The following is a 27892-nucleotide window of genomic DNA, read 5'->3' as shown; positions in this document are numbered from 1 at the left end:
AGGTCGCTTTTGTTAGAAATGTGTCTGCTGCACTCCTCAGAAATGCTCTCTGGATAGGGAACAGATCACTGTGGAGAAAAAGGAGAGGGAGAGACCAAACTGGCCCATATTATAAATTATTATATGCTAGTTCGGTCTCTCCCTCTCCTTTTTCTCCACAGATCACTGTGGAGAAAAAGGAGAGGGAGAGACCGAACTGGCCCATATTATAAATTATTATATGCTGATTATCTAATGGAACACCAACATTTAAATATTGATTGGTGTAGTTCATCCAGCAAACATATTTTTAATACAATTAATAATTATAAATATGGAGGTCTTATAAAATATAAACACATATCTGATAATTATAGCAATACAGTGATAAATATATTAAAAAAATAAATCCATGTCAGAGAGCATTAGAGACAACAGATGGCTGACATCAGTGGGCAGACTCCCAGTGAGAGCAGTTGTTTCATGGAGTTGTTATGTTACCACCAAAATATGTCCAATGATCAACTGCCCCGAGCCTGAAACTCAAGAACATCTGCTAATGAACTGTTACAGAGCACAAGAGGTGTGGAGCATTTTAAAAGGTCTGGGTGTGAATTTTAAAATATGCTACAAATCTGTTATGTATGGACTTTTGGATGAGAAGATGCCCCCGAAACACAAAGAGCTGTTTCAAATGATCATCAGTGTAGTTTGTGTTAAAATATGGAAAACAAGATGTGCCATGACTCTACATCAGACTGTCATAGACAGCAACATGGTCGTGAGGCAGGTACTCACAGACCTCCGGAGGAGGAAAACAATGGACAAATCTAAGTGCCTCCCCTGGCACATCTTGGATCTGTAACTCTGACTAAAGGACACTTCCCATCCTTTTGGTTGTATTGTTGTCATGTATTGTCTTGTCTAATTTGTATGCTGACAAATTCTGTCTGTACTTGTATTTGAAATTAAATAAAGTTTATTAAAAAAAAAAAATCAAAAGCAAAAGAGCAGTTATGTTCTGTTTTATATAAACTTTAAGATACTTTGAAGATAATTCAATAATTTGTTTATATCACTAATGTATTTTCCTGTCAGTATATTATGACTATTCTGTATCACATACATTTATAATAAACTGTAGTTGTTTGGTGAATGCAAACTAATCATTTGGCGAAAAATTTAATTGTGGTGTATTGTCATATGATATAATATAATATAATATAATATAATATAATATAATATAATATAATATAATATAATATAATATAATAATGGCAGGAGGGGTAATATTCGTGTTCTGTATCACTTCTGAAAATTGGCATTAGTTTAAGCAGGCAGAGGACAGTGAATGTGCTTGTGCAACTTTCACAGTGATGTACGGTACAGGGGATGTTCCATTCATTCTTATTAAGAAACAATAGTTTGGGTTTAGGCAATTTCTTTTTTTTTTTTTTTTTTTGATACAACTTCTCCAGCCTTCGAAAACACCCTCACATGGCACAGATGATGCTGGTGTACACAAAGCCTACAGCAAGGCTGTATAAATGTGGGTATATCAGTTTCTGCCTCTCCCAGTACTCCAGTGGGTCCTGCAATCTTCCGATATTTGGTTCGGACTAGTGATGGTGAAATCAAAGCTTCATGAGGCAGTGAACCACTTTGACACAACTGCTTCATGAATGACACACTGCTTCGAAGCATTTCATACAGTCGAAATAGTGACATCTGCTGGCTGTACCCCAGAACTGCATCTAAGTGGAGGACCTGAACAAGCCTCAGGACTGCCTGTCACATATTGCTTTGTACTTGTATTTCAGTCTGTGGTGAGATTTGCCACTGCTGCACCAACTGGTTCTCGTTGTTCATACAGTCTTTGTAACATCAAGTATGTGGAGTTCCATCTGGTTTCAACTTCTTGAATCAGTTTGTGAACTGGCTTCTACAGCTGCGTTTGCATCTCTGTGAGTTTCTCCTTTGCTTTTGTGCTTGTCCTAAATAATGTGACAATTTTTCGGCTTCTTGTTCTGATGTCAGCCAGTGGAGGAGTTTGATCCAGTACCTTCTTCACAATAAGATTGAAACTGTGGGCTAAACATGGCACATTTCTGACAGCCAACAGTTTGGCACAAAGGATCATATTGGATGCATTGTCTGTGATTAAACAGTGCACTTTCTCTCTCTCAAGCCCCACTGATTTATCTGCAGCTCCATGGCATCCCTCAAATGTTCTGCTGTGTGGGACTGTATGAAATGTCCTACACCAAGCAAAACACTTGACCCCAAGATGGGCATCCATGTTCATGGAGGTCCACATGTCTGCAGTTAAGCTTACAGATGTGCTTTCTCCAGTTTCTGCTTTGCCTTCTCTTCAGCCTCTTATACCGTTTCTCCACCACAGCTTGTAAGGCCTGGTGAGTAGGCAAGATGTAGGTTGGGTCCAGCTTCTGTACGAGTGCCCTGAAGCCTTTGTCCTCCACCACTTTAAACAGTTGAGTGTCAAGCACAGCCATGTCAACCAGTGCCTTGTCCAACTCAGCTTGCCGACCTTACAATGAAAGTATGCAAACATTATTATTTAAAAGTATACATTTCAGTTGTTTTTCAGTTTTACAGCGATATGTTGACATACATATAGCTATTCACAGTTTGAGCAGTGAATCAGAACCCTTTTTAAAGCCTTGACATATTGAAAATTGAAATTCCCGCGAAGCAGGGCAACACGCGATATAACATAACAAGGCCTTGCTCACAGTAGTCACGTGATTGTGGACGTGCCAAATCAGGGATCGATACACTGTCTCGGAACACTTTGCTTCAAAAGATCGACACTGTGTCGAGCGAACTGGCTCGAGTGTAACATCAGTAGTTCGGACAGGTAACACTATACCTCCACAGTAACATCTGCAGTTACAATCTTGTGTTCTCTTGTTTACATGGCAGTGTTGCCTTGATGACGCCACAGTTTGTTACCTGAGAAGAACACACAGATCATGTTAGTGAGTGTTTTAATTATCATAATTGACCCCAAAACCAAAAATAATACATTACCATGGGTCACAGGTTGAACATCCTGTGATACTGATCTGATAGTTCTGGGGTTTGAGCCGACCTAATTATGGCAGGTAACAGCCAGGTAGGCATCCATGTTAATGTGTGTCCACATGTCAGACGTAAGGCTAACTGCAGCCACCTTCTGCACTTTAGCCTTCTCCTTAGCTGCGTCATATTTGGCCTCCGCCATGGCCTCTACAGTCTAAAGGGGGAAAAACAACAACAACAAAAAAACAACAGTGCTGAATTGTCAGATGAACAATGAAAGTACACCTTTGCTTTATGCATGCACCCATACACACCTGCATTGTGGAGAGAACATAGGTAGGATCCAGTTTGGACACAAATGCTTCCCTATCATGGAGATTAGGCCTCATACAGCTCTTGTTTTCTGGTGGCTGGATAAAAGAGAATATATGTAAATACAGTTTGTTACTTGTCTTTCATTTGCACAATAAACAAACGTCAACATAATAAAATTGTGACAGTATACTTGTAATATTTTAATGAATTACCTTGTCTGGGTGCACCTCCAGTTCCCTCCTTATTCTCATGCAAGGCACGGAAATGCCTTGGCATGGATGAAGTGTTATTATATCCTTGGAACACAAACACCTCACCTTTTTAAATAAAAGAAGAAATAGTGAAAAATACAGTTCTCGATAAGCAGACTTAATGCATCTGTAATTATATAATTAGTTTGTTATTGGGAGTAATCAAATCAAAGTCTTCCCACACAGGGAAATCCTCCTCTTCCTCGTTGGCTCCATCCTAGCAACTATCCTTCACTCATCTGACCAAAACTGTCCTATAGCAACCACACATTTCTAATAGAGCCTGTGGGATTTATATTGCTGTCAAAACCTTGCGCCAAGAACTGAACCATGTGGTACAGCCACCATACAGCACTGATGTGTCAACCCACCCGCCATATTTCTGTCTCTACCTCTACGGCACTTCGTGCAAAACACACAGCACACAGCTCAAATGAAAGCAGACATTCCACAATTTCCGAACATGTCCGCCAAAGCACGCTACACCAAAGCATCTGAGAGACAGAGGCCAAAGAACAACAACAAATCATTTCGCCAAGCTATAGCCTAGTTGTAAAATTTCTCTCACCTTTGTTGTTTTTGCCATGAAAAGTTTATTCTGCCGGCTGACAGTGCTGTCAATCTCTTCTTGGTGAGTATAGCGCCATTCTATTGGCTCTAACGAATTGAATGAGGTGTCATTCACTCAACTCGACCCATCTGTTGCGGAGATGGAGCCTCCGAAGCACCGAAAGGTTAATCTGCCCCATGGATTCAACATTCAGTTGCTTTGTGGGGTCATTTTTGGAATGGGAAATATGTTGGATTTATTGAAAACCATTAGTGATTTAAATGAGAAATCAAATGTCACACATGGTGCCAAACTGTGCCAAAATGGCAATTTTGGAGACCCCTATTAAAACCTCTCTAATTTTCTTCTACTTCACTTTATCAGAATCAACCTTTGCAGAGGTAATGTTCATATATTGTTCTATGATCTGATAGAGGATAGAGGGCATGATGCCTTCAGGCCTGGAGCCTTAAACAAGAGCCATGTGGGGAAGATTGGACAAGTAACATGGAAGTTACACCTAAATCTTTTCTTGGAAAAGATGCAGCAGATGACCCGAAGTAAGACCAAAGTATGAAGCCTCACCTCGTTCAAATTCAACAAAGATGGCAATATCACAAACAATCTAAGGTTTTATCAAGTTGCTTTTCAAAAAGGCAGCGAGGCTGAAACAACGTACTGAATGTCTGAATATAATTTAAAAACAAGTCAGCAGGGACAAATGCCTCTGGATGAGAGGCTGGTTCTGTCATCTTTCAAAGCTGGCATGTACAGATGTCTAACAAACTGAAACTGAAGAAAAAACATGAAGTGTCTTATACAGACTGGGCGCTCATTTTACCTCTATGAAACACAGGTGTCAGAAGACTCCATGCCCCTATGTCAATAGAAGTGTCAGTACAACCAATATTATCCTGCATTCAAAAGTTTGTGAGCAGAAATTTGGATTAACTGATGGAGGAACGTAAAATATAACTTGTTGTGGTGAGAGAAAAAAGTCCTGTGTTTCTGATATATTATAGTTTTGTGTATTGGTACCTGACTAATGCAGGAGACCCCTCACAAGGGTCACAGGATTAAGCTGAGAGCTTGAAAAACCAGAATCTTCTTCTGCAAAATGACATGAGACATAATGGATGGAAGGGGAATTGTAATAACAAGAAAAATATTCAGTTGAAACAAGTTTTAATTTCACACATTAGGAAGTAAAGAAGTTCTTTTGATATAATATGGTGGCATTTGACATCATAAATAGGATTAATGTGAAAACAAACAATCTCTAATTTTGGTAATACAACAACAGACTGAGAGGGAATTTATATCTAACTTAACCTTAATGAAATAATGATTGATAATAATTAAAAATGAAATAACTGATATGTTGTCAGTGATGTTAAACATGTGTCATCAGCAGGAAGGAGCTCTTGAGCTGAGAGTGAGGTGGCTCTTAAAAGAGCCGTGGTGGTTTGTTGAGTGTAGTCGGGTGAGTTTAAGCCCTCTCTCCGCGGATCCTGCGGGCCAGCTGGATGTCTTTGGGCATGATGGTGACCCTCTTGGCGTGGATGGCGCACAGGTTGGTGTCCTCGAAGAGACCCACCAGGTAAGCCTCGCTGGACTCCTGCAGAGCCATGACGGCGGAGCTCTGGAAGCGCAGATCGGTCTTAAAGTCCTGAGCGATCTCCCTGACCAGGCGCTGGAAGGGCAGCTTGCGGATCAGCAGCTCGGTGGACTTCTGGTAGCGGCGGATCTCTCTCAGAGCCACGGTACCGGGCCTGTAACGGTGAGGCTTCTTCACGCCGCCGGTGGCCGGCGCGCTCTTACGGGCAGCCTTGGTGGCCAGCTGCTTCCTGGGGGCTTTGCCTCCGGTGGACTTACGGGCGGTCTGCTTGGTTCTTGCCATGACTTCTTATTACTTCTCTGGTCTCGACAAACATGCAGGAAACACCGAGAGACACGCGGCTCTTAAACTGTGGGACCGGCTGTGACGTGCTGACGCTGCTTCACACCTCCGGCTCCTCATTGGTGAGCGGCTCTTCATGGAGCTCAGCACCGCCTCGACCAGCGACCCCCCGCCTGAATCTGCGCCGCTTATTGGCCCAAAGTCGGTTGAAAAATGTCCGCCAAAGTGCAGAGTATGCCGCCCTCTGCTGCTCTGCTGGAAGCCTCTTTTCTGGTTGGTCTGACAGGAGCCGTCCCGGACACATATAAAGGAGGCTTTGTGCTGTAGGTGCAGCATTGTCTCTGAGTCTCAACTCCAGGAAACATCGCAACATGTCTGGTCGCGGGAAAACCACCGGGAAAGTCAGAGCCAAGGCAAAGACCCGCTCCTCTCGTGCCGGCCTTCAGTTCCCAGTCGGCCGTGTTCACAGGCTGCTGCGTAAAGGAAACTATGCGGAGCGTGTCGGTGCCGGAGCCCCCGTGTACCTGGCGGCGGTGCTGGAGTATCTGACCGCTGAGATCCTGGAGCTGGCTGGAAACGCCGCCCGCGATAACAAGAAGACCAGGATCATCCCCCGTCACCTGCAGCTGGCTGTCCGCAACGACGAGGAGCTCAACAAGCTGCTGGGCAAAGTCACCATCGCTCAGGGCGGCGTGCTGCCCAACATCCAGGCTGTGCTGCTGCCCAAGAAGACCGACAAGGCCGCCAAGGCCAAGTAAACCTGGACACCCGCTGACTGCTGGAAACCACGACCCCAAAAAGGCTCTTTTAAGAGCCAAACACTCACCTCACAAAGACCTCGGTTCCTCATATAATAACATAATAATCTACAACATTTCAGCAATGAAGTCAAAGTACAAACGGGAGACGTCAGTAAAAAAAAAAATGCAAAGGACTATTTAAAGTAGTAATATCAGAAAACTACATATATAATAAGAGACAGTATAGATACAGCACCTGCCTGATTATAGGCAGTAAAATAGCAATAGACAGGCTGAGTGGCAAGTTTTACGTGACTGAATGCATCAAGTGTAGATATTACACATGAGATTAGTAGAGTAATATTTCAGGGTGTGGTTGAATCACTTCATGGAAAATTAACTTTATTTTCCACCTCACTCAGATAACACAGAACACAGGTCTGGTTTCCTCCTCAATGTTTTTGAATGGACCGACATCTACATCCAGAGGATGAACAGCAGCTCTCAACTGTGTCACTGAAGATATTTGTGATCGAGGGCCAAAACTTTATTTTGATATCCATATTATGGCCCTAATTAATATTTTCATACTTCCCATTGAGCTGCTCTTCCGCTTTAGTGAGTGTGTCTTCTTATGGGGTGCCATTTGTAAAGTGGCTCACGCTGAAAATAACATCAACATTTTGCCACATTTAGCTTCAAACAATGTTTAAAAAAGTGTTGTGAATTTTTTAACGTCACCTTTTACCACATTTACAGCAATATTTGTTAACTTAGAAATATATTAAATAGTTAAATCTAAATATTAAATCCAAATCTAAATGTTAAATCTAAATGCTAAATATAAATCTAAATGTTAAATCTAAATGTTCTGGGTGAAACTAAATATTTAGCTAATATGCAAATTCACACTGCCGGTCACCGGAAGTACCAAAATAAAAGCTCGAGATGGTCAGACTGTGTTTATAGAATCAAATAACAAATTAAAACCAACTTATCGGGGGAAATGAACACTTGAACATACATTAGCGTGATAATAACTACCTAAAATAACAAGAAACGTGTTTGGAGAAATTTTATTTGACGTCTACTTTGAGTTGTTAGTGTCCCTTCGGAGGGACTAACAACCTAAGCTAAGCTAACAACCGTTAGCTCTTAGCCCCGTTAGCAGTGTCTGTAATGACTCATTAACTCTTAAACGGTCTGTGAAAAAAATATTTTTTTCCAGCGGATGTCTTAGTTACAACATGATTGAGCTAGCAAAGCTGTTTTGTGTTGCTATGTGTGGTATTTATTCAGTTTTGGGAAATCACAATGTCTAGAAAGCATCAGTGGCTCGGCAGCAGCAAAGCTATCAGGACGTCATCTGTTAAAAGCCTCCCGTTGTCTGATACCACATGAAACTACTCCAGTTAGCTCAATCATGTTGTAACTAAGACATCCGCTGGAATTTTTTTTTTTTTTCCACAGACCTTTTAGAGTTAATGAGTCATTACAGACACCGCTAACGGGGCTAACAGCTAACGGTTAGCCCCACTAATCTACGATAACCATGTTATTATTTCAGAAAGTGATAGTAATGTTTGTTCAGTCATTGTGTTTATAGACTTTACAAACATCAGATTAGTCTAAACGGTGCTGTGAAAAATGTGAGATATTCATATATAAATGTAGCTAAACTCCGCTGGTTTTCTACCCGGAAGTATTTGTAAACAGCAAGGTGATTCCCTCCGAAGGGACACTAACAACTCAAAGTACACATCAAATAAAATTTCTCCAAACACGTTTCTTGTTATTTTAGGTAGTTATTATCACACTAATGTATGTTCAAGTGTTCATTTCCCCCAATAAGTTGGTTTTAATTCGTTATTTGATTCTATAAACACAGTCTGACCATCTCGAGCTTTTATTTTGGTACTTCCGGTGACCGGCAGTGTGAATTTGCATATTAGCTAAATATTTAGTTTCACCCAGAACATTTAGATTTAACATTTAACATTTAGATTTATATTTAGCATTTAGATTTAGATTTAATATTTAGATTTAACTATTTAATATATTTCTAAGTTAACAAATATTGCTGTAAATGTGGTAAAAGGTGACGTTAAAAAATTTACAACACTTTTTTAAACATTGTTTGAAGCTAAATGTGGCAAAATGTTGATGTTATTTTCAGTGTGAGCCACTTTACAAACGGCACCCCATATCTTCTGCTGATACCTGCTGTTCATCTTTACAGCACAATCTCACTTATCTAGAGAATTATTCCAGAAAGACTCGACAGGTGGAAAATAACTGAAGCTCACTTCTACCTGTTGGTGGTTGTTGAATATGTGAGATACAGATAACTTAGATTTAATTTATATTTACCTTAACTTAACAAGTTTATGATAAGTGATGAAAACTGTAACAGCAGCAGCCAACATCAAGTGTCATCTGGAGAGAAATCCAGTTGACTTCAGGATATAAAGATTGAAGTTGACTGTACAGTTACATATCCTGCTATGACTCTAATGGATTGGATACAAACCAAAAATGCAGTTTACCAGCTGAGGAGCGCTGTCACTTGTGTTTATGAACCTGTTTCATTGTGAGAGAATTTTCACATCAGGAGGGAGAAACTGGGGCTGATAGATGAGTCATCTATTCACAGTAGAATGGGGATTTCCTGCTTCTATTGTGAAGGCGGAGGGTTTTGTTAGGGGGAAAAAAACGGGTCTCCACCCAGCGGTGCTCAACTACGTCCGCAGAAAGCATGTATGTACTGATACTTTGTTGCCGACTATCATCAGTCGGAACAAACTAGATTCGGACAAGATGAGTGGTCGCGGCAAGGGAGGCAAAGGACTCGGTAAAGGAGGCGCTAAGCGTCACCGTAAAGTTCTCCGTGATAACATCCAGGGAATCACCAAACCCGCCATCCGCCGTCTGGCTCGCCGCGGCGGTGTGAAGCGTATCTCCGGTCTCATCTACGAGGAGACCCGCGGGGTGCTCAAGGTCTTCCTGGAGAACGTCATCCGTGACGCCGTCACCTACACCGAGCACGCCAAGAGGAAGACGGTCACCGCCATGGATGTGGTGTACGCTCTCAAGAGGCAGGGCCGCACTCTGTACGGCTTCGGAGGTTAAATCACTGCCTCAGCTCACCTCAACACAACGGCTCTTTTAAGAGCCACACACATCAACCGAAGAGCTCGTTTCTCCTAATGTAACAATATTGAACAATGCACGCGTATGACTTCAGTGCACAACTATTTGGACAAGAGAATAATGTCTATAGTACGTTTATGTAACGCACCAAAGGCCAAAAGAGTTTTGAGATGTATTTTATTTATTTAAATGGGACAAGATGCATTAACCTCCTGAGACCCGGAAGAAAAAAGGTTTTGATAATTAGGTTTTTTTTTAGATGGTTATAGTTAGGTTAGGGTTAAGTATTGTAGTTGAAAGAAATATGTTACAGCAAAAAAAAAAAAAAAATAATAATGTTATTTTATTTATTGACAAATGTCCCTTACAGTGGACATCGGGTCTTGCTTGGTGTCAAATTTTTTCTATTTTTTTTCTAACATAAATTACATTTCTTTTCACTTCCTGAACACTTAAAACAGATGAATCCAATTCCTTTTATTTCATGAGCATTTAAAACAGTTAAATGCATTCAATAAAAATGTTTACAAAAAAACAGATGAAGGAAACACATCTGAACACTAAAACATCATTAGAAACAGACGACATGGTAGAAACAGATAATGCATGGTATAACAGGAAGCAGTTTTTTGTCTTTGAAACACACAAACGTTACGAACGAAACACAAATGTTACATTTGATACACTTCAGAATTTAGGAAGTATGGAAATTGGTTAAAAACAGAAGTTAGCAAGTCCCGCTGTCCCCTACAAACGACATTGAATAAAAGTTGTGTTTTGACGGGGTTAAAAATATTGTACATTTCTGAAATCTTACTAAATTGATTTTTATATTGAAGAAACAATTTGATTATTAGCAACAGAAACATGATATCTGCAAAAAATGATCACTTCCCTCCCTTGATGCCATAATATGTGGAAGCTGTGATTCTTGCCATGTTGAAAAGAGAGTGCATGTGCTCTGTTAGCCACACCCCCACAACTGTGGCATCATTAGAAAGCCCAGGATGTCCTCTTGACAGTACAGTGGGACTCAAATAGACTGCATAAATGTTTAACTTAGGTCTCAGACTCATGTCCCCCACAGAGGACGAAAATGAATTGCCGGGTCTTAGGAGGTTAATGGGACATTTACATGTACATGCATGAGATTACAGCCAGGTGACTTATTTTCATCTCCAGTCCCGTTGGCAGGTTGGTGTCAAACCCCAAATCATCAGTGCCAACAAAAGAAAATAAAATACACAGAAGAACAACATAAGGACAACAAAAGTAAACCAGAGCACGAGTGATTAGTGATGGCGAGATGAAGCTGATGGGCCGAAGCTTCATGGTGCTTCATTTGCTCTACTGTGCCATCAAGTGAACAATAAATGTAAAACAGGCAGAGTGATTATAATGGCACCATGGCTTTGGTGTGTGAAGCTTTGAATGAATGATGTTTGTGATGCCAATACATAAATTATGAACTTATCAATATGATGTCTGTCTGTATGATACAATTGCGGAGTCAAAAGGGAAAGTGGAAACAAATTGGGGAGAGGGTTGTGATGTGACTGTGCTTATGTTACTAGGGACATTTTATTCATTTTTTTTTAGAAATAACTTTTCCACAGTGCTGGGGCTCAGACGGTTTCTTTTTTTTAACTATTGTTTCTTAATAAGAATGAATGGAACATCCTCTGTACCGTACATCACTGTGAAAGTTGCACAAGCACATTCACTGTCCTCTGCCTGCTTAAACTAATGCCAATTTTCAGAAGTGATACAGAACACGAATATTACCCCTCCTGCCATTATTATATTATATTGTATTATATTATATTATTATATTATCATATGACAATACACCACAATTTAATTTTTTGCCAAATGATTGGTTTGCATTCACAAAACTACTACAGTTTATTATAAATGTATGTGATACAGAATAGTCATAATATACTGACTAGAAAATACATTATACTCATATAAACAAATTATTGAATTATCTTAAAAGTATCTAAAAGGTTATATAAAACAGAACATAACTGCTCTTTCGCTTTTGACGGTGGTTTCAGACAGTCACAGCTGCACAGTTCTGTACAGTCGAGTGACGCCGAACGCAGAGGGGTCTAATTACAGCCACGATGTAAATGTGACTGTGCTGTTGCTCGCACAGGATTGGTCAGTCCCTGAAGCTGGTGAACATCACAGTGGGTGGTTGGGGGAGAAAGGAGAGAAAATACAGTTAATGTTGAGTTTAAAATATTATGTTGCGATTTCAATACACTTACTGATATAAAAGATGGAGCTGCTGCCACTTCTTTCCAATGTAGCTGCTCATATTTACTGGAACAGGAAAGAACTTGTTTCGTTTTGAATATGTCGTAAGTTAACTCCTACAGTAGCATAGAGCATCAAAGAGATCAAGAGTATCAGGAGAAATTAGACTGGAGGCAGAATATATGGCTGGCCCACCATAGGGGATATATTATACGGTTTATTACCTGTCTCTCTGATGACTCATCAACTGTTATTTTAAGCATTTTACCTACTTTGTTGAATGAAACCTTTGCAGTGATTTGGTGTATTATTACTATGCTTCTCTTCGTAATCTCCATTATTTTAAATACAACTCTGTGTGCAGATATTAATAATACAATAGAAAACAGTGCTCTATAATGATGATGTGGGTGGCTCTTAAAAGAGCCTTTGTTGAGAGTGATGACAGCTCACTTCTTCTTGGGTGCTGCTTTCTTGGCAGGCTTCTTGGCGGCAGCTTTCTTAGGTGCCTTCTTGGACACCTTAGGTTTAGCGGGGGACTTAGCAGCCTTCTTTGCGGGCTTTGCAGGGCTCTTGGTGTTCTTGGTTGCTTTCTTGGCCGCTGCGGGTTTCGTGGGCTTCTTGGCGGCTTTCTTCGGGGAAGCTGCCTTCTTGGCTGCCGCAGTCTTCTTGGCCGCTGCAGGTTTCTTGGCTGCGGGCTTCTTGGCGGCTGCGGGCTTCTTAGCTTTAACAGCTTTCTTGGCCGCTGGCTTCTTGGCCTTGGGGGCGTCTGCCTTCTTGCTCATCTTGAAGGAGCCGGAGGCCCCGGTCCCCTTGACCTGAACCAGGGTCCCCTTCTCCACCAGCTTTTTGATGGCGGTCTTGACGCGGGCCTTGTTCTTGTCCACATCGTAGCCGCCGACAGCCAGACCCTTCTTCAGGGCGGCCGCAGACACGCCGCCTCGCTCCTTGGATGCGGCCACAGCCTTAACGATCAGCTCGCTGACGCTGGGGCTGCTCTTCTTCGTTGCGGGAGACCTCTTCTTGGCTGGTTTAGCCGCTTTGGGCGGCGCAGCAGCGGCGGCGGCTGGAGCTGGAGCTGGAGCTACTTCTGCCATCTTCTATTACAGTTGTTGTATTCTCACTCAGGACAAGACGAGAGCGTGACTGGACTGTTGGAAAGCTCCGAGCAGGAGGCTGTCCTTAAACACATCATGAGAACCGTGGAGACTCAAGCCAGCCCGTGGCTCCTCCGTGCAGTGTGGCTGCCGTGCAACTTGTGTTTTCTCTGGACTGCTAAAAGAGTCCAAACTAAATGTGTGAGAGGTGCTGAAGGCTGACAGTGAAGGGGCCGATAGCGGACTTGTGTCTCTTCATATTCAAGTCATGTAGAGCTCTGATGCTCTCTGCATTTTGTCTGTGGAGCCTCCACACCTCACCTATTGCCGCCGTGGCCAGCGCTGCTCGGCGGCTTTTCCCACTCATTTCTCTCCTAAAATGATTTCAGATGCATCACAGCTCCATCAAAAGCCGTTTTCCAGCTGGCCCACATGTTTGTTCAGGGACTCCGTGTAAAAACAACCATGTGCTGTTGATGACTTTGGAATAAAGTCACGTTTTTGTGGTGGCAGCAAACACGCCGTTGATGGCCGAGGCTCATGGTGCAGTTTAGCCAGACTTCCCATCACAGCTGCTGCTGTGACTCCTTTAGATTGAAATAGTTCATAACTTTGTCCTGTTAATGATCAAACACACTGACAAATACATGTCAGCTGTCTGTGGAAGCAGGAAGTGACTTTCAATGTTACACTGACACTGTTTCAGTTCCATCATGATCACATGAACATTATGGATGGACAGATCATTGTAGGCTAATAGTGCAGAGAGTTGTGATGGAGAAGAAGTTTCACCTCTTACCACTTTGAGAAACATTCTAGATCTGATTTATCAAGTGCACAAAAAGTAAAGTTCACAGTATCAGATTATGTCCACTAGATGGTGACAACTATATATTTTAAATTGTTTACTTGAACATCAGACACAAACAAGACACAGAGGATTTAACTGGCCCACAGTTAACACTTTATGTTATGTATGTACAACACATTGTGAAACATACCAAGCCTTTAACATCATCCTTTTTCCTCCCAAATCACATTTCTTTTCACAATAAACATTTAACAGTTTTACTTTACTAAACTCCTTTTATTTATTTTTTTGTTATTCTTTTATTAGCATTTTCTTGTCAGCAACTTATACAAAGAGAATGTACCACTTCAATGATATTAACAGGTTGACATGATGAAGACTGAGACGTAATAAATAACAGGGTAAACATGTTTGTCATGACCACCTCATAGTAAATAACTGAAGTTAAAATTCACCTTCATTCACTATAAACAGCTCATGTATTTATGTAAATGTATCAGTACAGTTTGAAAAATGATTTCTGTTCAAACAATCACACTTCACCAACTTCAGGAGCAGCCGAGACCCACTGACAGGCAACAGTTCACTGTCTGAGGGACTGAAACACTTCTTTGCTGATTGGAGAAAGTACTGGACTGTTGTTTCACCGCAGCTGGACAGACACTGCTGACCTCTCGTTTACGCTGCAGCCACAAGACATCAAACGAGAGGTTTTCAATGATTAATCTCTCCAACCTGAGGTCAAACGCATGCTGAAAGGTGTGAATTTCAAGAAAGCAACAGGTTCGGATGGGGTCCCTGGCAGAGTCCACAAGGACTGTGTTCACCAGCTTGCAGAGGTTTTCACTGATATCTGTAATCTCTCCAACCTGTCTAAAAACAGCCACCATCATCCCAGTGCCCAAGCAGACCAACATCAGCTCTCTGAATGACTGTAGACCAGTTGCACAACACCCATCATTTTAAAGTGCTTTGGAAGAGCCGTCCTGGGGCAGGAGGATAGAGTTCGCCTCACACCTCGAGTCTGTCCTCAGCACAGTAGCACCACAAGATTGTGTGCTTAGCTCCGCCCCCTACTCCCTCCATACCTACAACTGCACACCTTCACAACCTTCAAATGTCTTTAACTCTCTTATTAATCCCTGAGACACAGATCCAGTTGAGCCTTCATCTCTGTGTGAAAACTTTGAGATATTTTATTGATAAAATCTCTGTTTTTTAGTTTTCCTTCTAACACTTCTGTCTCTGACCCTTCTGTCCCTCCTTTGTGCCCGGCTGTCTTCCAGGAGTTTGAGCCAGTTTCATTTATGTGATATAATTAATTATCTACATCCTGCAAACTGCTCTCTTGACAGTATTCCTCTTTGTTTATTTAAAGATGTTTTTAATACTGTTGGGTCTAGCATTTTAACCTTGGTTAACTCATCCCTTAGCTCAGGGTGTGTTCCTGCTGCTTTTAATATGCAGTTGTGAAACTTCTTTTAAAAGAGAGAAACTTGGACCCTGCAGTTCTTTCTAATTTTAGACCAATTTCCAAACTCCCCTTTCTATTCTGCATCTTGGAGAGGATTTTAGTATTTATGAAAAGTTTCAGTCTGGTTTGAAGCCCAGCCACAGCATCTGAAAGTGCACTGCAGCGTCTATTCAACGCAGAAGTATAAATTCCCAGTTAGTTCTGAATTCCTGGGGACCTCATGTGGACGTTTATCTGCCCTCCCCTGTCTTGTTCATTCTGTACACCTCTGATTTAACGTGCAACTCTGAGTCACGCCACATGCAGAAGTTCCCAGATGACACTGCGATTGTTGGGTGTATAAGAAGTGGACAAGAGGGCGAGTACAGGAGACTGGTGGAGGTCTTTGTGAAAAGGTGCTGGTCAAACCATTTGCAGCTGAAAACCTATAAGACCAGAGAGATGGTGGTGGACTTCCAGAGGACGAGACCTCCCTTATGTCCGTTACAGAGAGAAGGACTGTTAACAAACTGCTGTCCATCATGGACAATGCCCACCACCCTCTGCACAGCACACTCACTAAGCAGAGTATGTTCAGTGGCAGACTTCTCTCTCAGTCCTGCTCAACAGACAGACAGACTGAAGAAGTCTTTTGTCCCCCAGGTCATAAGGTTATTCAGCTCCTCCCAACGACAGCAGGCTGGAACGTACCACATTATGTTTAGATCTGTTCTCCTTGTTTGCATTTGTATTTGTCTAAATATTCATCCTCTGTTAGCATTTCATATTTAACAGTATGCGCTTTTTATGTTTCCCAGCATTCCTTATTTATTACAGTCTTTACTTTACTTCTAAGCTCCTTCTTACAAGATAAACAAATTAAAGTCTGCATCTGCACTGGTGTCTGTACATATATGTATCTATGCCTATCATCCATAGCAAAGTATTAATTACTTCTAATTACTGCACTGCTCTCACACTTTAATCTAATCACCTTACATTGCAATACCTGCGCTGTCAACTACAAATATGTACTAACATCACAAACATATCACTGTGACAGCTCTCTGTAGTGATCCTGGTACGATCATTTCACTGCGGTGTGTTTATTTTATTTTTTTTTTTTGCACCTATTTTTTTTTTTCTATCTATGTGTGTATCTGTGTGTCTGTATGTGTTGTGTAAAAAGCTACTGGGTGCCTTAATTTCCTTCCTAGATAGAGTATCATCTATCTATCTATCTATCTATCTATCTATCTATGAGACATCATTTAAAAAACAAATGTAGAAATGTAATGTTCTTGTTGTTCAAAGTGACTCCTGACTGGATGGTTTTGAAACAAAAGAAAACTGTATTTCACGGTTCTGATCCTTGAACCAGCCCAGCAACAGAAACATGAGTCACATCCGGGGAAAGTTTCTACACTGCATGAGGCTCTGAATATCAGCCAGTGGCAGAGTTGCGACAGCACACTGTATTTGCATACGGTTTCATGTATATAGCAGCGCTCCGACCCGTCAGCACATACTCTTCGGTTAACACCAGAGCTACAACATGCCTGAAACTGCAGTCAAAGCGGCCAAGAAGGGCTCAAAGAAAGGCGCCACAAAGAACGTCAGCAAGAGCGGCAGTAAGAAGAGGAGGACCAAGAGGAGGGAGAGCTACGCCATCTACGTGTACAAGGTGCTGAAGCAGGTCCACCCCGACACCGGCATCTCCTCCAAGGCCATGGGCATCATGAACTCGTTTGTCAGCGACATCTTTGAGCGCATCGCCGGTGAGGCCTCCCGTCTGGCTCACTACAACAAGCGCTCCACCATCACTTCCAGGGAGATCCAGACCGCCGTCCGCCTGCTGCTGCCCGGTGAGCTGGCCAAGCACGCCGTGTCTGAGGGCACCAAGGCCGTCACCAAGTACACCAGCTCCAAGTAGACACTGCTGCTGCCTCCACTACTCAACCAACGGCTCTTTTAAGAGCCACCCACTATATCTTTAAGAGCAAAGTTGGCTGATTACTACTTCAAATTATTCATCCACTGTTGCTTGTGCTGCCAAAGCCTTTTGTTTGCACTTCACTGTGGCTGATGACAGAAATCACTAGGAAGAAGAAGAGTAAGCTGACACATGTTGACTTGTGATTTGGCATCAGAAACTTGAAGAAAGTGCTGGTTTAATCTTTACAGTATCTGAGCACAAGGCATAAACTTTACCTGGATTGCATCATGTGCAGTATTGAGCAACATCAACACAACTTAACCTGGACACACGGAGTTTGTAGCTGCCATCAGAGGCAGTAATACAGTTTAAGTTCAATTAATATTTGAGATAAAAAGAATAATTTATGTTTTAGGAAAGAATATGATTTGTAAATAAATACAAATAAATAACGTGATAAACAATTGGGAACATAAAACCTGGTAACATACATCTTATATTTCATAGAGGAACTAATGTTCTTTTGTTGCTGTGGGTCGGGTCGGTTTTGTTGCTACACCTGTATATGCACGCAGTGCCAGGAGGGGCAGAGCACCTTTGATCTTTAAGTTTTCTTTTGCTGTGCATTCTACCAAGATTTGGACTACATGAAGACTTGTTAAGCCTGAAGTTTCCCTTCTAACTTCCCTTGAGTTAACGCGACCAATGAGGTATGCAGAGTTATTTTATGTTTTAATTACGCTAATTAGATATGCTAGTGAAGCTCACGCGATAGCTGCGTGATAGCTCACGTTTTCGTTGGATGTATATGTAAACTGTTTAATCATTCTCTATGAGAATGCTCTGTACTACCTTTGACTCATTATGGTGTGTGTTTTTTATTTTATCTAGTTCTCACGGCATGTTGGACGGCATGTTTGATCGCATGTTTGATATCATGGATGTGCAAATAAATGCCTGTTACTCCAAGAACGCTTTGAGCTCGTGCTTTCAACTGGAGGGGAGTTATAGAGTTTCATTTTGTATTGACAAACTACTCAATTCAACTAAATGTATTTTTAAAGCACTTTTAACCCTATGGGCCCTAGGCGTTTTTTGGGGTATTTTTACTGCCTTTACTTTTAAGCTCATATCACAGTCATTATAAAGGCTACATACACATGCTATAGGCTATCTTGGACAATCTGGGCTAACCAGATTTGCCATCATTTCATGTCCTTCTATGTGCCTGTATTTTATATTAATTTTTATATCAATGAAAAAAAAAACAAATCTGTGTGACTAAATTCTTACATTTTTACATGTATCTCACCATAGCAAGTTGGAAAATGACATATTCTGTCATATATGAAGAGGGGAGATAATACATAAGAAGCAATATAAGAACCATGATGGTGGGACATTCTGTCACTTCAGCTGTCCAAAACATGTGGTTTGTGCCAGGCGGACATGATTGCCAGTATTTTTTCATTATTGTAAGAAATTCCATTGACTCATTCACAAGTCAAAAATGTGTTTTATCTGAAAGAAACATGCAATATTTACATCTAAGATCATAGAAAATAGTCAACCAAGTGCAATGATGTCCTCCAAGATAATATTTGTTTTTCAGTTTCAGTTATATATTGGGGGGCATTTTGGGCATGGGGGGGGGGGCACGTGTCCCCCTCAATGTATATGGTGACTACGGCCCTGTCAGCATGCATAATTAGGCTGCAGTTGTCTGGGTGCAAAGGTGAAGTGGCTGGTCTTGTCATACAAAGTTTGATGGAGTGTCAACTGGACAATATGGAGATATTTGCATCTTGAAAGCCGGACTACAAATGTGGATAGACAGGGAGAAACACACGCAAGCCTAAGACGTGGTAAGATACGATATTCCTCACTATATGAAGTGACTGATAACAAGATCTGTATAATGGACTGTAAAGAAATTCGTCAGGTTTTTATTTTGTAGACAATTAATCTGGATTTATAGCGTGATGGGATGACAGCACAATGGTATGTGTGGTATCACTAGAAAAATCTGCTCCTGCGCTTTCATGTGATATGCGTGGCATTTTTGTGCGACCCTGCATTTGCGAGTAATCCATCCAAGAGTATTGTGTGTGCAGAGCTGTATGAAAGCTCTGTTATACAGTACAGGCCAAAAGTTTGGACACACCTTCTCATTCAATGCGTTTTCTTTATTTTCATGACTATTTACATTGTAGATTCTCACTGAAGGCATCAAAACTATGAATGAACACATGTGGAGTTACGTACTTAACAAAAAAAGGTGAAATAACTGAAAACATGTTTTATATTCTAGTTTCTTCAAAATAGCCACCCTTTGCTCTGATTACTGCTTTGCACACTCTTGGCATTCTCTCCATGAGCTTCAAGAGGTAGTCACCTGAAATGGTTTTCCAACAGTCTTGAAGGAGTTCCCAGAGGTGTTTAGCACTTGTTGGCCCCTTTGCCTTCACTCTGCGGTCCAGCTCACCCCAAACCATCTGGATTGGGTTCAGGTCCGGTGACTGTGGAGGCCAGGTCATCTGCCGCAGCACTCCATCACTCTCCTTCTTGGTCAAATAGCCCTTACACAGCCTGGAGGTGTGTTTGGGGTCATTGTCCTGTTGAAAAATAAATGATCGTCCAACTAAACGCAAACCGGATGGGATGGCATGTCGCTGCAGGATGCTGTGGTAGCCATGCTGCTTCAGTGTGCCTTCAATTTTGAATAAATCCCCAACAGTGTCACCAGCAAAACACCCCCACACCATCACACCTCCTCCTCCATGCTTCACAGTGGGAACCAGGCATGTGGAATCCATCCGTTCACCTTTTCTGCGTCTCACAAAGACACGGCGGTTGGAACCAAAGATCTCAAATTTGGACTCATCAGACCAAAGCACAGATTTCCACTGGTCTAATGTCCATTCCTTGTGTTTCTTGGCCCAAACAAATCTCTTCTGCTTGTTGCCTCTCCTTAGCAGTGGTTTCCTAGCAGCTATTTGACCATGAAGGCCTGATTGGCGCAGTCTCCTCTTAACAGTTGTTCTAGAGATGGGTCTGCTGCTAGAACTCTGTGTGGCATTCATCTGGTGTCTGATCTGAGCTGCTGTTAACTTGCCATTTCTGAGGCTGGTGACTCGGATGAACTTATCCTCAGAAGCAGAGGTGACTCTTGGTCTTCCTTTCCTGGGTCGGTCCTCATGTGTGCCAGTTTCGTTGTAGCGCTTCATGGTTTTTGCGACTCCACTTGGGGACACATTTAAAGTTTTTGCAATTTTCCGGACTGACTGACCTTCATTTCTTAAAGTAATGATGGCCACTCGTTTTTCTTTAGTTAGCTGATTGGTTCTTGCCATAATATGAATTTTAACAGTTGTCCAATAGGGCTGTCAGCTGTATATTAACCTGACTTCTGCACAACACAACTGATGGTCCCAACCCCATTGATAAAGCAAGAAATTCCACTAATTAACCCTGATAAGGCACACCTGTGAAGTGGAAACCATTTCAGGTGACTACCTCTTGAAGCTCATGGAGAGAATGCCAAGAGTGTGCAAAGCAGTAATCAGAGCAAAGGGTGGCTATTTTGAAGAAACTAGAATATAAAACATGTTTTCAGTTATTTCACCTTTTTTTGTTAAGTACATAACTCCACATGTGTTCATTCATAGTTTTGATGCCTTCAGTGAGAATCTACAATATAAATAGTCATGAAAATAAAGAAAACGCATTGAATGAGAAGGTGTGTCCAAACTTTTGGCCTGTACTGTACATAATTTTAGTGTAAATTTATCATTTTTTTTCGCTGTGAAAACATTGGACTACCGACAATTCCGCTGTTTCACGTGATATGCGTGGCTTCTTGCGGAGAAAATCAATAGAGAAGAACAGGTGTGAATTTAGACGCACTATGCGTCGTTCGGGCCCATAGGGTTAAAAAACAGTGCTGTAAGAAACACATGCATAGGGGTGACATAATTGTCAGGTACACAGCTCACACATTATAGACACAACACACACAGGCACACAAGAATGTGGATTGTGGACATGATGGCAACAAACACTTGCAGATGTGTGCAAAATGCCCCCCAAAAAATATTAAAAAGAAATCCTTGCTAATTTCAGCAGCTATTTTAAGCACATATAGATGGTTGATGACTTAGGATTTCCTACATACAGACAACCCATGTGTGCCAGCTTGCTTCAGGCTCAGCAGTAGGGAGGAGACAGGGTGAACTCAGAGTTTCTTATAGAAAACCTGCCAGCGAGCAGGTTCAGTTCACAGAGTCAGTTGCCATGGTGATTGATTCACAGTTTGACTTACCTCTCTGTCTGGAACTGAAAACCCAGAGTTTCCTCATTTCAGGGTTAACATACTCAGAGTTTTCACTAAACCCGCTTTCTGGAACACCCCCAGGTGTCCTCTTCACCTGTGTCGCTGTCCGAGGTGCTGAACTGACACCTACAGAGCTGATCTCTGTTCAGGGAGCTCATTTTACCTCTATGACACATATCTCAGGTGTCAGGTCTCCACGTCACAGTCACGTCAGTTTTTAATACAGTGCCCTCTGAGGGGTCAAAGGTCACAGCCATTCAGTGTTGGTTTTTAGCCTTGTCCCTTACATGGAGAGAATTCTCTGGAATCTCTGAATCTTTTGATGATATTTTAGATTGTTGATGAAGAAATCCCTAAATTCTTTGCATGTTGAGAATAGTTGCTCTCAAACTGTTGGACTGTTTGCCCACACCTGAGCCTTTTGAAGACACTACTTACTAATGAACCTGTTTTTACCTGTTGAATGTTTCAACACATCTGAGCATCCAACAACTTCCCCGTCTTCTGTTGCCTCTGTCCCAACATTTTTGGAACATGTTGCAACATCAAATGCAGAATAAAAAACAATTTATCAGTTTGAACATTAAATATCTTATATTTGGACTGTATTCATTTGAATATGAGTCAGAAAGAATTTACAAATCATTGTGTTTTTTTTTAAATTTGCATTTTACAGTGTCCCAACGTTTTTGGAGTCGGCGTTGTTGAGGTAGTTGCACTTTATTTCAATATTTACATTATCTGGTACTTCATACTTTTTTATGAGATCAAAAATCAAGATTTTGGAGCACTTAGAGACAGAAAAACAACTGAAAATCAAACTGAGGCAAGCAACAAAGCAAAAGTGGCACACAGAGCTTCTGGAAGCCAATAATCCTAAAAAGAGTGGGACAGCATGAAATCAATGACAGGAATGTCAACTCCAGATAAACCCATCGTTACGGACAGTGAACTGCATTTTGCCAATACAAACAAATAAATACTTTGACAGATTTGAATCAGTGCAATAAGTGCACTGAAATACTTAAAGGTATAATACCTGCTGCTTCACACAGAATTATCATCAAATGTTGAAGATGTCAGGAAAATGATGAAGTGTACGAATTCCTGTGTAGGTATGATATTTGCAATACATTTAAATATTACAGGTACAATGCATTTAAAAACTGTAATTTATAATTACATTACTAAATGTATTTGACTGATAATGAAACATGTTGACTTATTGACTGCTGCACTTCACTCAAGTCAAGCCACAAACATATACACACACACACACCCGTTGTTCTAACAGATTTAGTTCCCAGATAAACAAACTTATAATGTTAGGCTGGCAGCAGTAATGAGAAGAGTGAGACTCACCAGTTAGTGCAGAGCAGCAGCTGCGTGGTAGTGTTGTGATGTTCACGAACGAACCGATTCTATTGAACGGCTCGTTAACATGAACGATGGGAACCGAGTCGCAGCTGGGAACCGTTCTTTTTTTTTTTTTTTTTTTAAAATATCACTGTGTGCTCCTCCTTTGCTCCTCCCCTGAGCAAAATTCATTGTAGCCTGCTTTGTTTTTTAATATTTATTTGTAAGTGTTAAGGTCACGGTGCTGCATGAATAACAAGTCATAGTAGCTTTACACACATACAAACAGTTTGTATAAAGGGTAAATCCAAAATAGTGATGTCAGTGTCAAAGCAAAGTGATATGGCGCAACCTTGTGGAATATTTACAATGAATCCAGATCACTTTAAAATCTTTAAAATCTAGTCCACACATGTCAAACAAGGTTATAATCAATATTTCAGAATAATTCAAACTCAGATATTGGTGGGATATCTAATTTTGTATTATTTTGTTCCAAATCTTACCCCATCATGCCTCCCAGTGATTATTTCCAAGATAAAATGAGTTACCACCAGGCTGGCTTCTTAAAACTTAATAAATATAAAAATCAGTCAAATGAGCCAGTTTTTTGAACGGCTCACCAAGATCCGGCTCCTCTCAAAGAGCCATAAATCCCATCTCTACTGCGTGGTGTGTTCAAGTGTAATAGGCACTTTATTCATCCCGAGATAAATAACTTTTTTCTAACTTTGCTAAATTGCCACAGTAAACAACAACTCACATACAGTATAACACAGCATGTAACAAGTAGTGTATAAAACCCGCAGTTTGAGAAAACGCATGGCTGAGACTGTCAGATCCTCTCATCACGAGGTAACTGTGCAAAATCTATATAATATTACACAGAATCACTGCATTTTCAATTAAAATATTAGTATTCAGTTAATATTCATGTGTCATCAGCAGGAAGGAGCTCTTGAGCTGAGAGTGAGGTGGCTCTTAAAAGAGCCGTGGTGGTTTGTTGAGTGTAGTCGGGTGAGTTTAAGCCCTCTCTCCGCGGATCCTGCGGGCCAGCTGGATGTCTTTGGGCATGATGGTGACCCTCTTGGCGTGGATGGCGCACAGGTTGGTATCCTCGAAGAGACCTACCAGGTAAGCCTCGCTGGACTCCTGCAGAGCCATGACGGCGGAGCTCTGGAAGCGCAGGTCGGTCTTGAAGTCCTGAGCGATCTCCCTGACCAGGCGCTGGAAGGGCAGCTTGCGGATCAGCAGCTCGGTGGACTTCTGGTAGCGGCGGATCTCTCTCAGAGCCACGGTACCGGGCCTGTAACGGTGAGGCTTCTTCACGCCGCCGGTGGCCGGCGCGCTCTTACGGGCAGCCTTGGTGGCCAGCTGCTTCCTGGGGGCTTTGCCTCCGGTGGACTTACGGGCGGTCTGCTTGGTTCTTGCCATGACTTCTTATTACTTCTCTGGTCTCGACAAACATGCAGGAAACACCGAGAGACACGCGGCTCTTAAACTGTGGGACCGGCTGTGACGTGCTGACGCTGCTTCCCACCTCCGGCTCCTCATTGGTGAGCGGCTCTTCATGGAGCTCAGCACCGCCTCGACCAGCGACCCCCCGCCTGAATCTGCGCCGCTTATTGGCCCAAAGTCGGTTGAAAAATGTCCGCCAAAGTGCAGAGTGTGCCGCCCTCTGCTGCTCTGCTGGAAGCCTCTTTTCTGGTTGGTCTGACAGGAGCCGTCCCGGACACATATAAAGGAGGCTTTGTGCTGTAGGTGCAGCATTGTCTCTGAGTCTCAACTCCAGGAAACATCGCAACATGTCTGGTCGCGGGAAAACCACCGGTAAAGTCAGAGCCAAGGCGAAGACCCGCTCCTCTCGTGCCGGCCTTCAGTTCCCAGTCGGCCGTGTTCACAGGCTGCTGCGTAAAGGAAACTATGCGGAGCGTGTCGGTGCCGGAGCCCCCGTGTACCTGGCGGCGGTGCTGGAGTATCTGACCGCTGAGATCCTGGAGCTGGCTGGAAACGCCGCCCGCGACAACAAGAAGACCAGGATCATCCCCCGTCACCTGCAGCTGGCTGTCCGCAACGACGAGGAGCTCAACAAGCTGCTGGGCAAAGTCACCATCGCTCAGGGCGGCGTGCTGCCCAACATCCAGGCTGTGCTGCTGCCCAAGAAGACCGACAAGGCCGCCAAGGCCAAGTAAACCTGGACACCCGCTGACTGCTGGAAACCACGACCCCAAAAAGGCTCTTTTAAGAGCCAAACACTCACCTCACAAAGACCTCGGTTCCTCATATAATAACATAATAATCTGCAACATTTCAGCAATGAAGTCAAAGTACAAACGGGAGACGTCAGTAAAAAAAAAAATGCAAAGGACTATTTAAAGTAGTAATATCAGAAAACTACATATATAATAAGAGACAGTATAGATACAGCACCTGCCTGATTATAGGCAGTAAAATAGCAATAGACAGGCTGAGTGGCAAGTTTTACGTGACTGAATGCATCAAGTGTAGATATTACACATGAGATTAGTCTTCATATGTGAGGTCTGCAGGGAGCAGAGGTTCTACATCATGTGTCTAATGCATCTAGAAATGTTTATGCACTTTACATCCTTTTACAATGGCTGTTCACTGTCTCAGTACCTGTACTCTGTGCAACAACAATACACTTTATTCTGATATAAATACAAAAACTCTGTTGTCCTTCAGTAACAAGCCCTGATACACGTTTTAAAACTGAAACACAAACATTTCAATCAAAATATTTCTGGGTTTTGTTGAATTACTTCATGGAAAATTAACTTTATTTTCCACCTCACTCAGATAACACAGAACACAGGTCTGGTTTCCTCCTCAATGTTTTTGAATGGACCGACATCTACATCCAGAGGATGAACAGCAGCTCTCAACTGTGTCACTGAAGATATTTGTGATCGAGGGCCAAAACTTTATTTTGATATCCATATTATGGCCCTAATTAATATTTTCATACTTCCCATTGAGCTGCTCTTCCACTTTAGTGAGTCTGTCATGTGTTGATCTATAACTATGTGTCTTCTGCTGATACCTGCTGTTCATCTTTAGAGCGCAATCTCACTTATCTAGAGAATTATGCCAGAAAGACTCGACTTTGCAGGTGGAAAATAACTGAAGTTCACATTGTAGTGCAGGCGGAGGGGACTTACAACTGCACCCTGGGGAACTCCTGCTTGGGGGGTGAAAGGTGATGAGAGGGTGGAGGCAACTTTGACATGCAAACCAAAGTCAAAATACATAAAACATCACAAAAAAGACATTTGTATTTAAGAGAATTGATTTAAGTTGTCATTTGGTATTTTGGAGTGTTGTCTTTCAGGTATAAACCAAATGAACAGAGGTGCAGCTCAGGATGTATATACAGGATGCCATGATGAATCACACCCACCAGAGTATGCAATATGAACCAGTGTGTATTGACCCTTGTATACAACCGAGAAAAAAGCAGATGAGATGAGCTTTTCATGTATTTAATCTTTGTTGACAATTGTGTATTGAATGCACCGTACTGTATATTGTATCTGGAACTGGGCTGTGAAAGAGAACTCTTAGTTGTTTGTGAGGAGGCGTTCGTTAAGACCATAAGGTTGTCTGCTATTGAGTTTCCTGATCCAGGTTCCCTCCGCTCTCCTCCTTTGACCAGGAGTCCAGTTGGGTTTGCTTTCCACACCAGAGATGATAAGGTGTGGAATGGGATGTATTTGGAAATGTTGAACCAAAAGGGGTCTCAGATTCACCTTCCTGATGCTGAACAGGTGCTGATGTAATCTGGTCCCAATGCTGTTACCTGTTTCTCCTCTGATTTATCGTTACTGAGGAAGTTGGAGGTGATGGACTGGGTGGGTTGTGGGAGTTTGAGGTTTGAGTCCAGAAGTCTGAATTTGAGTCCATTATGCCATACTTTATCAAATGCTTTTTCAATGTCGAAGAATATTGCCAGGGTTATTTGTGTTTTGTTGACATTTCTCTGGATGTCTTCTGATAAACGGAGCATGTTGTCTGTGGTGGCTCTTCCTTTTCTGAATCCAGCTTGGTGTATTTCTATGAGGCCCATTGATTCGATGTGGTTGAGTCGTGATGCAAGACTTATGGGGCGGTAGCTGGTGACATTGTGGGGGTCTTTTCCTGGTTTATGGATCATGGTGACAAGTGCAGTTTTCTAGGATGAAGGGAAGTGTCCGGTGGTGAGACAGGTGGTGAAGAGGTGTCCAAGGTGTTGAAGGTAGGTGATCAGTGCTTGTTTTATTAATACGGTGTCCACAGTGTCTTCTCCCGGTGCTTTGTTCTTCTTCTTTTTTTCCCCAGGTGTAGTTGAAGTTCTTGGGTGGTGATGGGTTTGGTGAGGGGGTGGTGCTCTGTGGTGGGGTCAGCTGCATTTCTCAGTGATGTGTCATGTTTTGTGATTTTCCTGTCTACTTTTCATTTTTACTGAAGAGATTCACAGGTACAAATCAAACATATATCACAATACAATATAGTGTATATCTAAAAATAAAGTGCTACCAGTGCCAAAGTGCATATTTTACAAGAAGCAAAGGGTTCAGTTCAGTCTGGAGGTTCTAAATCAAGCAGGTTCCAGGGGAGGCTCTGAGCCCCGTCCAAAGTTCTCCTCCTTCTGAGGTCTGTCAGAACTTGCTTGACGACCATGTCACAGTCAATAACAGTCTGGTTAGTGATCATG

General features: G+C 42.1%; 7 protein-coding genes across 7 annotated transcripts; 4 read left to right on the top strand and 3 right to left on the bottom strand.

Moving 5' to 3' along the window:
* Positions 1–5315: 5315 nt before the first annotated feature.
* Positions 5316–6084, bottom strand: LOC117249587 (histone H3-like). The gene has a single exon (XM_033615324.2). It carries the CDS (start codon positions 6035–6037, stop codon positions 5627–5629), a length of 411 nt encoding a protein of 136 aa, XP_033471215.2. The 5' UTR covers positions 6038–6084; the 3' UTR covers positions 5316–5626.
* A 304-nt stretch (positions 6085–6388) lies between these two features.
* Positions 6389–6835, top strand: LOC144461789 (histone H2A-like). The gene has a single exon (XM_078165358.1). It carries the CDS (start codon positions 6409–6411, stop codon positions 6793–6795), a length of 387 nt encoding a protein of 128 aa, XP_078021484.1. The 5' UTR covers positions 6389–6408; the 3' UTR covers positions 6796–6835.
* Positions 6836–9577: 2742 nt separating this feature from the next.
* LOC144461781 (histone H4) lies at positions 9578–9929 on the top strand. The gene has a single exon (XM_078165327.1). The coding sequence runs from the start codon at positions 9595–9597 to the stop codon at positions 9904–9906; it is 312 nt and encodes a 103-aa protein (XP_078021453.1). The 5' UTR covers positions 9578–9594; the 3' UTR covers positions 9907–9929.
* A 2016-nt stretch (positions 9930–11945) lies between these two features.
* On the bottom strand, positions 11946–13333 carry LOC144461768 (histone H1-like). The gene is made up of 2 exons (XM_078165245.1): positions 12646–13333; positions 11946–12107 (listed from the first exon to the last, which is right to left on the bottom strand). The coding sequence occupies exons 1-2, from the start codon at positions 13287–13289 to the stop codon at positions 12095–12097; spliced, it is 657 nt and encodes a 218-aa protein (XP_078021371.1). The 5' UTR covers positions 13290–13333; the 3' UTR covers positions 11946–12094.
* Positions 13334–17091: 3758 nt separating this feature from the next.
* On the top strand, positions 17092–18458 carry LOC144461792 (histone H2B 1/2-like). The gene has a single exon (XM_078165369.1). It carries the CDS (start codon positions 17109–17111, stop codon positions 17484–17486), a length of 378 nt encoding a protein of 125 aa, XP_078021495.1. The 5' UTR covers positions 17092–17108; the 3' UTR covers positions 17487–18458.
* Positions 18459–23376: 4918 nt separating this feature from the next.
* Positions 23377–24815, bottom strand: LOC144461787 (histone H3-like). Its single transcript, XM_078165356.1, has one exon. It carries the CDS (start codon positions 24610–24612, stop codon positions 24202–24204), a length of 411 nt encoding a protein of 136 aa, XP_078021482.1. The 5' UTR covers positions 24613–24815; the 3' UTR covers positions 23377–24201.
* Positions 24816–24935: 120 nt separating this feature from the next.
* On the top strand, positions 24936–25831 carry LOC144461788 (histone H2A-like). The gene has a single exon (XM_078165357.1). It carries the CDS (start codon positions 24984–24986, stop codon positions 25368–25370), a length of 387 nt encoding a protein of 128 aa, XP_078021483.1. The 5' UTR covers positions 24936–24983; the 3' UTR covers positions 25371–25831.
* The last annotated feature ends 2061 nt before the right edge of the window (positions 25832–27892 follow it).

This window comes from Epinephelus lanceolatus, chromosome 23 (genome assembly GCF_041903045.1).
Source record: "Epinephelus lanceolatus isolate andai-2023 chromosome 23, ASM4190304v1, whole genome shotgun sequence".
NCBI classification, from domain to species: Eukaryota; Metazoa; Chordata; class Actinopteri; order Perciformes; family Serranidae; genus Epinephelus; species Epinephelus lanceolatus.
Note: the sequence above shows the minus strand (reverse complement) of the source record. Positions and strands in the feature narration are given on the sequence as shown.